The sequence below is a fragment of the Suncus etruscus genome, chromosome 3 (genome assembly GCF_024139225.1).
Source record: "Suncus etruscus isolate mSunEtr1 chromosome 3, mSunEtr1.pri.cur, whole genome shotgun sequence".
NCBI classification, from domain to species: Eukaryota; Metazoa; Chordata; class Mammalia; order Eulipotyphla; family Soricidae; genus Suncus; species Suncus etruscus.
Window position 1 is genome coordinate 40,045,180 of NC_064850.1, and position 15,175 is coordinate 40,060,354.

General features: G+C 45.1%; 1 protein-coding gene across 4 annotated transcripts in view; it reads left to right on the forward strand.

Annotated features, from left to right (window-relative positions):
- The window catches only part of PAPOLA (poly(A) polymerase alpha), a 70,833-nt gene that overhangs the window by 13,794 nt on the left and 41,864 nt on the right, over positions 1–15,175 (forward strand). For all 4 annotated transcript variants that reach the window (XM_049769794.1, XM_049769796.1, XM_049769795.1 and 1 more), the window contains exons 2-3: positions 9,917–10,090; positions 14,077–14,143. In XM_049769794.1, coding sequence (XP_049625751.1) covers positions 9,917–10,090; positions 14,077–14,143 — 241 coding nt within the window. The remainder of the gene's footprint in view (positions 1–9,916; positions 10,091–14,076; positions 14,144–15,175) is intronic.

Consider the following 15,175-nt stretch of genomic DNA (forward strand, 5'->3'; position numbering starts at 1 on the left):
CCTTGTCTATCAGGATATTTTGTAAAAGCTTGCATTCTAGAAAGGACAATTATTTAGTGCATTTTCCGATACTCTAGAGCAGTGGTTTTCAACCACCATATCAGTTTGTGGTCCGGTGCCAGTCTGCACGTGTGGGAAGTTGGAAACCACTGGTCTCCTGCCTTAGATCCAACTGTGGGTACTGGTCCACGGTACTATACAGTGGTCCCTCACTCCATGTCTCTGTGGTGTTGCTGCACCCCCCAGCCCCTTAAACAGAACTTTTACTGTGATATGTTTACGGTTAAAAACTTTGTGTGTGTGTGTGTGTGTGTGTGTGTGTGTATGTCACACCCAGCAGCGCTCGGGTTATTCCTGGCTCTGTGCTCAGAAATCGCTCCTGGCAGGCTTGGGGGATGCCGAGATTCAAACCACCGTCCTTCTGCACGCAAGGCAAATGCCCCACCTCCATGCTATCTCTCCGGCCCCTAAGGTTAAAAACTTAAATAGCAGTGCCAGTGAGAGATGCAAGGGTTAATGCATTTGCCTTGCACACTGTACCATTGTGAGTGCTCTCTGAGTACCACTGAGTGTGGTCCAAAACCTTCATCAGAAACAAAGCCTTCAAATGTGTGTGTGTGTGCATGCATGTGTGTGTGTGTGCACGTGCGCGCAAGTTCACCCAAAACCTTCATCAGAGACAAAACTTTTGTGCGCGCGTGTGTGCCTGCATGTGTGTATTTACGTTTCTCTGATTTATTTGGTTGCTTCCTGAAAGGATGATCAGCCTTCCAAAGAAACTTGAAGCTTCAGTTTTGACCTGACTAAAATTAGAGGGTGATAGGACTGGATTTCTCAGTAAGAGGTTTAAGTTAGAATGCATTTCCCATAAACTTGAAGTGCCTTTCAGTGTGACTGAATCATGTCTTTAACCCTCCCTTTTCCTTCCCTTCTGTTAGACAACACCTGAACAACCTTGATTCTTTGCATCTGCAATACATAAATATTTGGAGTTGGGTTTTCTGTACCACTGCAAGTGCTGGCAGGCTGTTGGGTCTGTGTTCAGAAATAAGCTCTGGTAAGCCTTGGGGGACAGTACGAAATACCAGTATGCAATCAGATGTGGAGGGGTCAGCTTGCATGTAAAGTATAACCTATGTGTATTTATGGGAAGTATCTAGTTTGCACATGTTTTTGTTTTTTGGCCACACTCAGCAGCGTTCAGGGGTTACTCCTGAATCTGCGCTCAGGAATCATTACAGGCAGGCTCAGCTTGAGGGACCTTATGAGATGTCAAGATTGATCCTGGATCAAACCCAGGTTAGCTTCGTGCAAGGCAAATGCCCTTCCTGCTGCTGTGCTATCATTCTGGCCCCAAGTTTGCACTTGTTGAAAGGTTTGAATTTCAGTCTAAAATTCAGATTCCCACCTAGAAAATATATTGAAATTTCCTTCCTGCTTTTAGCTATGCCTTTTTAAAAATACATTTTTGTTTTGGGCCATACCCACCAGTGTTCAGGGATTACTTCTGGTCTGATCACTCCTGGTGGGAATCAGGATGATCATGGGGTCATATGGGATGCCAAGGATTGAACCTGGATTAGACACAAGCAGGTCAACTACCCAATCCTTTGTACTATTATTGCAGCCCTTAAGTGTTGTCTTTCATATATAGCAAATTACATGTTAATAATTATTATGCTTTTGGACAAAAATAAACTTAGGTCTTCTCAGAAAATATGTGTAAGTTTATCTTAGATGCCAATGCAGTTTTCTGGCAGCGCTCAGGGGTTACTCCTGGCTCTATGCTCAGAAATCGCCCCTGGCAGGCACGGGGGACCATATGGGATGCCGGGATTTGAACCTCCATCCTTCTGCATGAAAGGCAAACACCTTACCTCCATGCTGTCTCCCCGGTCCCGTATTTCTAGTTTTGTTTCATCTTTTTTTGGTTTTGATTTTGGATTTACACCTGGCATTGAGTAAGGGTTACTCCTGGCTCTGCTCAGAAATTACTCCTGGCAGGCTTGGGGACTGTATAGGATGATTGGAGATTGAACCTGGATTGGCCATGTGTAAGGCATCTGCACAAGGTTCCCTGCTGTGCTGCCCCACCTTTCCTGATAGGTCTTTTTAAATAGGGTTTAGATCATAACAATGTGAATGAATGAGGGAAGTAGAAAGCCTGTCTTGAGTACAGGTGTGGGGGGTGGGGAGGAGGGAGATCAGGGAAATTGGTGGTGGGAATGTTGCACTGGTGAAGGGGGGTGTTCTTTACATGACTGTAATCATACGACTATAATCATGTTTGTAATCACGGTGTTTAAATAAAGATAATTATAAAAAAATAAAATAAAAAATAATAAAAAAAAGAAGTCTTAAAAATAAATAAATAAATAAATAAATAGGGTTTAGAGATGTCGGTGAATGGTCCTAGCTGGCTCCCTGGTACTGCTTTTCTGTTCCTAGATACAGATTTTTTTTTATGTTTCAATTGAGCATTTATTTGTTGACTTGCTGAGAGAGAAAGCTAATGAGATGATTTTAACTTCCTTAGTACTTTTGTCTTTAACGAGAGTACTGTTATATGGCTTTTGACTTCTGTATTTAAATGTGTGTTTGGTCCCTAGTGCCTGATCCTGTTTGGCATGATTCTGAATGTAAAGCTTGGGGTAATTTAGCACTGCTAGGTGTGGTCCAGCCCCTCCCTCTCCCAAAAAAGTAATGGCTGTAGAGAGACCTTACAAAAAGCCACACTGAGAACTGAACTGAGTGGGTGGGTGCACGCTCTATGCTGGGTGTGTGGTTTCTTCCTTTAGGTGAGGCGTGCTCTGTTTAGGGGTCACATGCAGTCTTGACTTGGGGTGTGTTTTTTTTTTGTTTTGTTTTTTTGGCCACACTGGTGACGCTCAGGGGTTACTCCTGGCTGTGCTCTCAGAAATGGCTCCTGGCTTGGGGGACCATATGGAACGCTGGGGGAATCGAACCATGGTCTGTTCTAGGCTAGCGCTGGCAAGGCAGACACCTTACCACTCCGCGCCACTGTTCTAGCCCCAACTTCGGGTGTATTATCGTACGCTACAGAGTGCTTTCTATTCCTAAATATAACTGTTTTGCTTTAAATATGGTCTTATTTAAGTAAATAAAGGGGCCAGGGGTAGATTCAAGGGCCAAGCATATGCAGGAGGCAGGGGTTCCTGGTAATGTCCAGGTTCCCAGAACACATCTGTTCGTTGCCTTCCAACCATGTGTTCCCTTTACTTACAAATTTTGGCCAAATATTTTGTAATGTAATGATTCGCTACCTGAATTTTGTTGCAATTTCAATAATTTGTGTTTTTTCATCTTCCTTTTGGGGAGGGATTTGGGCCACACCCAGTGGTGCTCAGGGGTCACTCCTAGCTCCCCTGCTATTGTAGGTATCTTTCCTTGCTGCTACGTGCAATAGCTGCCTTATTTTCAGATATTGAAAAGACATACTGTATTTAGTGAGTCCTGTACCAAAATCTGACTCTTTAGGTGATTGTTCACTTTTTAAGACACATAGTGCTTGTATAGCAAGTATAGACAGTGTTCCAGTGAACAGCTTTAGATGGCTTTTTTTTTTTTTTTTTTTTTTTTTGTGGTTTTTGGGTCACACCCGGCAATGCTCAGGGGTTTTTCCTGGCTCTGTGCTCAGAAATTGCTCCTGGCATGCACGGGGGACCATATGGGACGCCGGGATTCGAACCGATGACCTTCTGCATGAAAGGTAAATGCCTTACCTCCATGCTATCTCTCCGGCCCCTAGATGGCTTTTTATGTTAGTCTAAGGACACAGGAATTGAACTCAGAGGCTTCTTGGCCAACAGTAAGCAAGGCCGTTCTGGGGCTTTATAAGCAAGGTTGTTGTGGGGCTAACAGTGCTCACTTCACACTTAGTTGTGGAAGGTGAGTTAGGGCCTGTTGTTGACCTGATCATTATGCTTCTACCTCAGGAGTACTGGGTAGATTTGAAATATATTTTTGTCTTTAGGAACTGTTGTTCTTAATTTGGGGGTGGGTTGGAGGGAGGTTCCTCAATTCTTGGTGTTTTGTTGGCCAACCAGGCCAGCATTTCAGTGCCAGGACCTGAGGATGTGATGCTATTCTGGGCCATACAGTGGTGGGACGCCCCCTTTTCCTCCCCCTTCCTGACCACACCTGGCAGAGTTCTGTGTACCAGACTAGACCCCTCGCTGTGCCCTCCCTCACTGATGTACTTTTTCCTGGCACCTGTGTGGAAGATTTTTAGATAGTTGTTTTAGATTTTAGAAAGCTTCAACTCACTGACACTGTCTTCCAGCTTTCAGTTTGTGTTCTGTGTCCTTGTTTTTCTGTATGATCAATTGCTTCAGATACAGTTGCTGGAGCTTTTTGTTTTTGTTTTTGTTTTGGGACCACACCTGCCCTAAAACTCAGGGTTTACTCCTGGTTTTGCTCAGGAATCATTCCTGGTGGGCTTGGGGGACCATATGGAATTTTGGTGATCAAATTCTGTGCCAGGGCAAGCTCTCTTCCTACTATACTAGCTCTCCAATCCAAGAAAAACTTTTAAAATTGGATGGGGGAATGGAACTTCAAGCTAGAGCACATGCTTAGATGTATGAAGCTACTAGTTTGTACCTGGCAGTCAGGGAGGAAAAACATGGAAACAAATAATTTTTTTTTTTTTTTTGGTTTTTGGGCCACACCCTGTGACGCTCAGGGGTTACTCCTGGCTATGCGCTCAGAAGTTGCTCCTGGCTTCTTGGGGGACCATATGGGACGCATCCCCCGGTCCGTCCTAGGCTAGCGCAGGCAAGGCAGGCACCTTACCTCCAGCGCCACCGCCCGGCCCCGGAAACAAATAATTTATATTTAATTTTTTTTTGTTGGTTTTTGGTTTTTGGGTCACACCCAGCAGTGCTCAGGGGTTCCTCCTGGCTTAATGTTCAGAAATCGCCCCCGGCATGCTCAGGGGACCATATGGGATGCCGGGATTCAAACCACTGTCCTTCTGCATGCAAGGCAAATGCTCTCTCTGGCCCCTATATTTAAAATTTTGATGAAGTTTGCCAAGGTGCTTTTAAAAGTGTTTTGATTTTGTGTCATATGTGGCACAAGGTTAATTTCTGGCTATGTTCAGGGGACCAAATGCTGCACTGAGGATCAAAACTGGTCTGCAGGGACTGGAGAAGTGGCGCTAGAGGTAAGGCATGACTGCTTTGCAAGCGCTAGCCTAGGATGGACTGCAACTGGATTCCCCCAGCATACCACATAGTGTCCCCAACCCCCAACCCCCAGCCAGAGGAGATTTCTGAGCGCACAGCCAGGAGTAACCCCTGAGCCTATAAAGGGTGTGGCTCAAGAAACAAAAACAAACAACAAAACAACCAAGAAAACCCAAAATACTGGTCTACAGCTTGGAAGCCAAGCACCCTAATCCCTATATACTCTTTGGTCTTGCCATTTATTTTCCTTTTGGGCCCTAATGGGGGTTGGGTACACCTGGTAATGCTCAAGACTGCCTTTCTGCTCAGGGATTGTTCCTGGCGGGGCTTGGGGAACCATATAGGGTGCTGGGGATTGAACCTGGGTTTGCTGTTTGCCCTATCTTCTGTACTATAGCTAAATGTTTTGTCAGTGGGCTTTTGAGATTTGTTTTTTAAAATATGTTTCTGAAAATAGTGACAATTTTCTTGTATTTTGAGAGATCTTTAGTTTTCCAATATGTACAAAATGGGATGTAGCTACTATTGAAAATTAAAGTTTCTTTGAGGGGCTGGAGTGATAGCACAGGGGTTGGGCGTTTGCCTTGCATGCTGCTGAGACCCGGGAGGGACCTGGTTTGATTCCCGGAGTCCCATATGGTCCCATATGGTCCCTCAGTCTGCCAGAGGCAATTTCTGAGTGCAGAGCCAGGAGTGGTCCAAGAACCAACCAACCAACCAGCCAATCAATAAAGTTTTTTTTTTTTTAAGTTCCTTTGAGTACAGTTGTCTCCTTATCAGCAAGGAGGCATTTTCCCAGGCTCCCCAGCATGTCTGAAGTTGCAGGTCACACTGTACTCCTTTATTCTGTAATTTCACTTATCTGTGAGAGGGCTCAATTTTTTTTAAATCATACATTAGGTACATTAGAAGACTAATAATCAAAATGGAATGTGTATAACACTATAGTAGTAAAAGTTGATATAAGTATCTCCTAATATAACTTATGTCATGTTTGGACTGTGGTTTACCTGTTAAAAGTAAAGCCATGAGGGGCCGGCAAGGTGGCGCTAGAGGTAAGGTGTCTGTCTTGCAAGCGCTAGCCAAGGAAGGACCGCGGTTCGATCCCCTGGCGTCCCATATGGTCCCCCCAAGCCAGGGGCAATTTCTGAGCACTTACCCAGGAGTAACCCCTGAGCATCAAATGGGTGTGGCCCGAACCCCCCCCCCCCCCAAAAAAAAATAAAGCCATGAATAAGTGGACAGTTGCTGTATCCCGTAGTTCCTCACAGATGAGAGATGGTTACTGGTATTGAATAGCCTACAATTAATCACACATTGTATGGCCACTAAACTACTTCATAAGAACTTGTCACTATTTCAGTTTGCTTTATAATCACAGTATGTGCTAAAGAGATTCTTGATATTTAAGTGTATTTGTTGGATGCTTAAACTTTTGAAACAACAATCTAGCCAAAATAAGCAGTCTAGTCACATGCTAACTTCATAAAAATGCTATTGTTTTAAGTACTAGATATTTGTACAAACAAGTCAGGTCTTGGATGACTAGTACGGGTGGTTGGGGGGTTGGAGGAGGCGAAGGAGAGACTTTACTTTTGAGTATTGATTTAAAAGGTTTGTTTGGAAAATGTTCTTTTTGGGCCATACCTGGTGGTACTCAGGGCTTATTCCTGGGGTCTGTGCTCAGGGATCACTCTTGTTGGGCTAGGGGACCCTATGGGTTGGTTGCTGGGATTGAGCCCAATCAGCCTTGTGCAAGGTAAACACTCCACCTGCTGTACTAACTCTTGGGTTTCTCTCTCTCTCTCTCTCTCTCTCTCTCTCTCTCTCTCTCTCTCTCTCTCTCTCTCTCTCTCTCTCTCTCTCTCTCTCCCTCCCTCTCTCCCTCTCTCCCTCCCTCCCTCCCTCTCTCCCTCTCTCCCTCCCTCCCTCCCTCTCTCCCTCCCTCTCTCCCTCCCTCCCTCCCTCCCTCCCTGTCCCTCTCCCTCTCCCCTTCTTCTCCCTCCCTCTTTCCCTCCCTCCTTTCCCTCCCTTACCTGTTCACTCTTCAGGGGTTACTTCTGGCAGGCTTGAGGGATCAACCATGTATATGGGATGCTGAGGATTGAATCTAGATCAGTAGCATGCAAGGCAAACACCTCACCCATTGTACCATTTATTTATTTATTTATTTATTTATTTATTTATTTATTTATTTATTTATTTATTTATTTATTTATTGGTTTTTGGGCCACAGGCTCTCTGCTTAGATAGCTCCTGGCAGGCACGGGGGACCATATGGGATGCCGGGATTCAAACCAACCACCTTAGGTCCTGGATCAGCTGCTTGCAAGGCTAATGCCTCTGTGCTATCTCTCCAGCCCTTTATTTTTTATTGATAGGAAAATATTAATGGCTTATAACTTTTTTCCAATTTGCCATCCATGGTTAGACAGGAGAGAGATAGGGCCAGACATAGTATAGCAGGTAAGCTGTCTAGTCCCTGAGCACAGCCAGGTGTGGTCTTGAAGCATCTGGGTGTGGAATGAAAACAAAAAGATTATGGGATGACAAGGCAATTTCACTGGAATAAAATCTATTAATGTAAATCGTGGTAGAAGTGAAGTCAGTGATAATTAGAAAAATGAAGACCATTTAATTAGTTTGCTTGAATTAAAAACAGACCTTGTACAGTTTTGAGCTTTTTAAATTTTGTTTTGAGACATTTTAAAGCTTTTTTATTATATTTTGGGTAGCCTGGTTATAATAGTGTTAACAGTTATAATTTGTACTGTTTTGTTTGACCTACAAAGTTAAAGGGCTACATCCATTGCTAATCATGGTCGATTTCTGATTCTGCTCAGGAGTAGTGACCCCTGAGGGTGGTGCAAAGGATTTTAAGCAGGGTCAATGGGATGGATACATGGCAAGCACTCAAATCAACCACATGAGCTAGAGCCAGGAGTAAGCCCATGCAGAGTGTCCAAGTTGATCCCCAACACCACTTACCCAGTACCCTGAGCAAGCACCTGAAAAACCTGGAAAAGGAAGGGAATGGTGAGCAACAACAGATCCAGATGTTGACTGCTCTCCCACTTTCTTACTGGGCATTTCCCATGCTCAGCTGTAGAGACTTTCTGTCCATTCAAGTATAAAGTTCTTTTTTTGGGGGGAGGGGACCTAAAGTGAAGGGGAGCCATACCTGACTTTGCTCAGGAGTTACTCCTGTTTCTGCACCAAGAAATCACTCCTGGGAGGCTCCAGGAAGGATCGAACCCTGGTCAGTCGAGTGCAAGGCAAATGCCCTTCCTGCTGTCCTATTGCTCCAGCTCTAAAGTTACTTTCATAAGGACAATAAAAACTAAGAAATTGTTTCATAGATAAATCAACTTAATTAAAAAATAATTTTGGGCCACACTCAGCAATGTTCAGGATATATGGGGTGTTGGGGATTGATCCCAGGTCAGCTGCTTGCAGTGTCAGTCATCCAGCTGTCACTCTGGTCTCCAAATTAATTTTTTAAGGTTTTTATTTTTTTGTTTGTTTTTGTTTGTTTGTTTGTTTTTGGGCCACACCCGGTGACGCTCAGGGGTTACTCCTGGCTATGTGCTCAGAAGTCGCTCCTGGCTTGGGGGACCATATGGGACGCCGGGGGTAGGCTAGCGCTGGCAAGGCAAGCACCTTATCTCTAGCGCCACTGCGCCGGCCCCAAGTTTTTAAACAGTGATGTTTTATTTTCATCATTTGAAATTTTGCTTGTTATGTAACTTGAGAATTCACCTTAGAGAATAATGATTATTGTTGGAATATAAATCTCTTACCAGAAAACATCATCTGGGACTAAAGAGATAGTACAGAGGATACTGTACTTAACTTTGCATGTTGCCAGCTGGAGTTTGACTCCTTATACCGCATATTATATGGTTTCCCCAAGCCTGCTTGGGATCAGTTGTGATTCCTGAGTGCAGTCAGGAAAGCCCCTGCCATTGCCTGGTGTGGTCTAACAAACAAAATTATCATTACTATGAATATAGTTTTTCTTTTATGAATATAGTTTTGTATCTCCTTTAAGATCTTGTGATTGTTGTGCTTGATACTGTCTGTGGGTGTTATGTTGTGAGTCACATGTCAAGTTCTTTTGTGGGGCCATCCTTCTGTATTGGCTGTTGTTTTGGTATTTTATCATTAACTTAAGAAATTGGTTTTGATTCTGTTTCAAAAGTAAATGCTCTCATTTAAGTTCTAGATTGACTTCTTCTAGCATATTAATCTGGATCTTTATTTGTGGGTTAGGTGTTTAGGTAGTGACAGTTAAAATCTTTGGACCTGGGCAAAATTGCTTTCTTGGGTCATTTAAGGTTTTTTTTTTTTTGGTGGGAGGGGGAGTATTACAGAGAAGAAGCTGTTTAAAATATAGTCTACTAAAGTTTTTCAAATCATGCCAATGGGTTTAAAATTTCCTAGATTTTTAAACTTCCGTTTTTTTGGGGGGTGGGGCACACCCAGTGACGCTCAGGAGTTACTCCTGGTTATGCACTCAAAAATCACTCCTGGCTTGGGGGAACATATGGGATGCCGGGGGATCGAACTGTGGTCTGTCCGAGGTCAGCCATGTGCAAGCAAGGCAAATGCCCTGCTGCTAAGACACCACTCTGGCCCAGATTTTTAAACTTATAATAAATTTATTTTGGGGGGCAGGCACTAACCTTTTCCAATTCTTTTTGTAGTCCAGTTACAACGCAGGGGTCACAACCAACACAGCCACCACAGAAACACTATGGCATTACCTCTCCCATCAGCTTAGCAGCCCCCAAGGAGACCGACTGCGTCCTCACCCAGAGACTCATCGAGACACTGAAGCCCTTTGGGGTGTTCGAAGAGGAAGAGGAGCTGCAACGCAGGTGGACCTCGTCTTTCTCCTTTTCCCTCCTCTTTCCTTCCTTTGATCGTTATCATTGTTTTCATCATTGCTGCCCCTGCCATGAGAGCATGTAGGGGTGTCACACACACACCTGCCCTGGGCCCAGAGTTGTTTTTCCTTGTGCTTTTGGGACTTTGCAGGTTATCAGTGCTCACATATTTGGTGAGGTGCTCACTGGATTGCATTACTCTTTGTATTTATTTACCTGTCTTCCCTCCCTTTCTCCTTCCCATCCTTCCTTCCTTTTCTTTCTCCCACCCTTCTGTTTTGGGGCCACACTCAGCAGTGCTGGGGGGTTCCTTTTAGGAATCATTCTTGACAGTCATTGGGTTTTTTTGGTTTTTGGGTCACATCCAGCAGCGCTCAGGGCTTACTCCTGGCTCCACGCTCAGAAATTGCCCCCGGCAGGTGCTGGGGACCATATGGGATGCCAGGATTCGAACCACTGTCCTTCTCTATGCAAGGCAAATGCCTTACCGCTGCACTATCTCTCCGGCCCCTTGACAGTCATTGGGGGACCTAGTGGTGTACAAATGCCCTGTGTCAGGGGTCTCAAACTCGGGGCCCGTGGGCCGTTTGCGGCCCTCTGTACAACATTTTGTGGCCCTGCCCTAGAGGAATCTTTTTTTGTTTTGTTTTGTTTTGTTTTAGTTGTTTGGGTCACACCCCCCAATGTTCAAGGCTTACTATTGACTTTGCACTCAAGGATCACCCCGACTTTGCCTCCTGTGGCCCCCAGGTAAATTGAGTTTGGGACCCCTGCCTAGGTACTGTGCTGTCGCTCCCCCCTCCCCACGAGTGCTTGTTGGAGGCTTTCCATGATGGTGGTACTTTTCTTGTCATTCTAGTTGTAAAGTCGCTGGGTCCATGCTACTTTTGGTTATACCAAGGGCACACACAGACAGCTGCTGCTCAGCATATCCACTCAGGCTGTATTCGCCACAGCAGCATCACTGGGCATGAATTTTTGACCTTCAATTTGCAGAGCTATTTCTAATTCGTTGGGCTAAATCCAGTCCTCTCTATTATTTCACTTTTTAATGTTTGTTTAGTTTGTGGGCACCTGGCACTATTCATAGGTTATACTCCTGGAAGAACTGGGGAACACACTGGGGTGCCAGAGATTGATCCTGACTCAGCTCAGGCCCTACATTATAAATTCTATTAGGATTGGGAATGTGACTTAGTGACTTTTTCTTTAAGCTTTTTTCTTTCCCGTGGAGAAAGGTGTGCTAGGGTTCCAGAGACAGAAGGCTTATAATCATGGAATTCAAAGGATTCAGTTAACCAAAAAAGCCAGTGGATTAGTTCAGTGGATTTAAGAAGAGATTCTCCCTAGCCAAAAGGCTACTCCTTTTGGTGTAGGTGCCTCTGGTGCTAAATTCCTGCAGTGGTGGGGATGGGCCTTATACATCTCAGGCGGATGCTGACCTTATAAAGGGTCTCTCTCTCTCTCTCTTTTTGGGGGGAGGGGTCCATACCTGTTGACACTCGGGTTACTCCTGGCTATGCACTCAGAAATCGTTCCTGGCTTGGGTTACCATATGGGATGCTGGGGGATCAAACCGCAGTCCATCCTAGGTCAGCTGCGTCAAGGCAGAATGCCCTACCACTGAACCACCACTGGCCCCAGGGTCTCTCTCTTTTTTTTTTTTTTTTTTTTGGTTTTTCGGGTCACACCCGTTTGACGATCAGGGTTACTCCTGGCTAAGCGCTCAGAAATCGCCCCTGGCTTGGGGGGACCATATGGGACGCCGGGGGATCGAACCGTGTTGCGTTCCTTCCTTGGCTAGCGCTTGCAAGGCAGACATCTTACCTCTAGCGCCACCTCGCCGGCCCCATGGGTCTCTATTTTCTTTTTTTTTTTTTTGTGGTTTTTGGGTCACACCCGGCAGTGCTCAGGGGTTATTCCTGGCTCCAGGCTCAGAAATTGCTCCTGGCAGGCACGGGAGGACCATATATGGGACGCCGGGATTCGAACCGATGACCTCCTGCATGAGAGGCAAACGCCTTACCTCCATGCTATCTCTCCGGCCGGGTCTCTATTTTCATTAGGAGCTTTTAGCCCCCAAGTTTGAAGTGTTCTTTGCCAAGAGGTCAAAAATTATTTTTTCCAAATAGGGATTGGAGTGATAGTACAGTGGTAGAACACTTGCTTTGCTTATCGCCAACCTGTTTTTTTTTTTTTAAAGGATTGTTTTTCCAATATCTGCATTTGTACATAGTTTTAATTTTCTCTTAAATTTCTCTTTTTTGTTTCAGGGACCTGGGGATAATACAGGCAGTGTTTGGGTACTACTGAGGTTACACCTGATGGTGCTCTGGGTTCATGTCCCAGGAATTGAACCTACAACCTCACATGTGCAAGGAGAGTACTTTGCCACTTGGGCCACAATCCTTGGCCTCTTTTTGGGGGGTGGGGGGAGAATACCTGATTGTGCTCAGTTTACTCCTGCCTCTATCCTCAGTAGGTTAATTCCTAGTAGGCTTAGGGGTCCTTATAGGGTGCCAGTTATTGGCTGCTTGTAAGGTGAGTACCCTGCTCACTGTATTATCACTCTAACCCCTATTTGAAAGAATGATTTTGGCCTTTTGGGAGAGAACTTTTTAAATTAGGAAGCCAAAAGGTAGCTAGCTCATTGGGCAGCACCATCTGCCTGTCATGCATAGAGCCCCATCCTGACCATTGCTGGAGTTTAGCCCTAGTGATATTACCTGCTGTAATCACTCTGGGAAAGAGCACCTTTAGTTTTTATTTGTGGTAATGGATCAAATCTAGGATTGCATACATTCAAGGCCTAACTTGTAGTTAGGCTGCCTGACTACAGCTGTAGCCTCTTTTTTTGTTTTGTTTTGTTTTTTGTTTTTGGGTCACACCCGGCAGCGCTCAGGGGTTACTCCTGGTTCTTCGCTCAGAAGTCGCTCCTGGAAGGCTCGGAGGACCATATGGGATGCCTGGATTTGAATTGGGATCTGTCCTGAGTTGGCCACATGCAAGGCAAATGCCCTACCACTGTGCTATCACTCTGGCCCCCATCTGCAGTCTCTTAATGCAGGGTGGCTTTTTTCTCCCCTCCCTCCCTCCCTCCCTCCCTCCCTCCCTCCCTCCCTCCCTCCCTCCCTCCCTCCCTCCCTCCCTCCCTCCCTCCCTCCCTCCCTCCCTCCCTTTTGCTTGCTGTTTTTGGCTGTACCCAGTACTTAGGGCTTATTCTTGCTCTGTACTCAGTGATCACTCCTGGTGGAGCATAGAGGAATCTTTAGGTGTGCTAGGGATCCTTTCTAAGTTGACTATGTACATGGAAAGCACTCTACCTTTTGTACCCATAAATCGCTCTGACCCCTTAAATTTGATTTTTGATATGCAGGTTTTTTTTTTTTTTTTTTTTGGTTTTTGGGCCACACCCGGTAATGCTCAGGGGTTACTCCTGGCTGTGCGCTCAGAAGTTGCTCCTGGCTTGGGGGACCATATGGGACACCGGGGGATCGAACTGCGGTCCATCCAAGGCAGCGCTGGCAAGGCAGGCACCTTACCTTTAGCGCCACCGCCCGGCCCCTGATATGCAGGTTTGTCAGGAGAAATGGCAGTGCCAAAAGGCATGCCATGCCCAGTATATCTGTCCACATAGAGCTAGCTAGCCACTACATGCTTGTGTTCAGATGACTTAAAATGTGGGTGACATTTAAGATACTACCTCCTTTCAGAGCTGTTTTTTTTTTTTTTTTTTTTTTTGGTTTTTGGGCCACACCTGGCGATGCTCAGGGGTTACTCCTGACTGTCTGCTCAGAAATAGCTCCTGGCAGGCACAGGGGACCATATGGGACACCGGGATTCGAACCAACCACCTTTGGTCCTGGATCGGCTGCTTGCAAGGCAAACGCCGCTGTGCTATCTCCGGGCCCTCAGAGCTGTTTTTAATCTTAATAGGTAATGTTATAGAATTCATCCTTTATTTACTCTATCAACAGGATTTTGATTTTGGGGAAGCTGAATAACCTGGTAAAAGAATGGATACGAGAAATTAGTGAAAGCAAGGTAAGATGAAATATTTGTACTGTATATAGAATAACCTATTAGCTGAGCATTGTACTTGTCTTATAATATTTTCATTATTTTTGTTTATATGCAGTATTTTTTTTTCCTTCGGTTTTTGGATCACACCCGGCAGCGATCAGGGGTTACTCCTGGCTCCATGCTCAGAAATCGCTCCTGGCAGGCTCGGGGGTGGGGGTGGGGTGGGGGTGGTGGGGAGTGGGGGTGGTGGGGGGGGCGGGGGGACTACATATGGGATGCCAGGATTTGAACCAATGACCTTCTGCATGAAAGGCAAATGCCTTACCTCTATACTATCTCTCCGGCCCCTATATGCAGTTGGTAACAAAAACTATTATGAATCTAGTCATTTTACTATAACACCACGATTAACAAAGTTGTTCATAATACAATCATTTCAGACGTTAAATATTCAAACACCAAACCAACTACCAATATCTCTAATATCCCACTCATCACTATAGCCTACCTTTATGCAGGCACAGATGAAAATGTTACAACACAAAGGCAAATGGGATGATCAAAACTTTTTTTTTTTTGGTTTTTGGGCCACACCCGGCGGTGCTTAAGGTTTTTTTTTTTTGTTTGTTTGTTTGTTTTGTTTTTTGGGTAACACCCGGCAGTGCTCAGGGATTACTTCTGGCTCTTTGCTCAGAAATCGCTCCTGGCAGGCACGGGGGACCAGGATTCGAACCACCATCCTTCTGCATGCAAGGCAAACACCCTACCTCCATTTTATCTCTTCAGCCCCCCTTAAGGACTTTTAGTGGGCAGTGGTTGTTGTTAGTTGAGCCCTCTGGATTACTGTTTAAAGTGATTAAATAAACTTGGTAAACTTATATATAACTTTTGCATCAGATTTCTTGTGATACTACTGTAAAATATTGAGGTGCAGATGAGTGATTTACAGTTTTATTTATAGACCACGATTGGACCTGGGTCAGCTGCGTGCAAGACAAACACCCTACCACCCATACTATCTCTCTGGTCCCTGGAGACATTATGACAAGATTA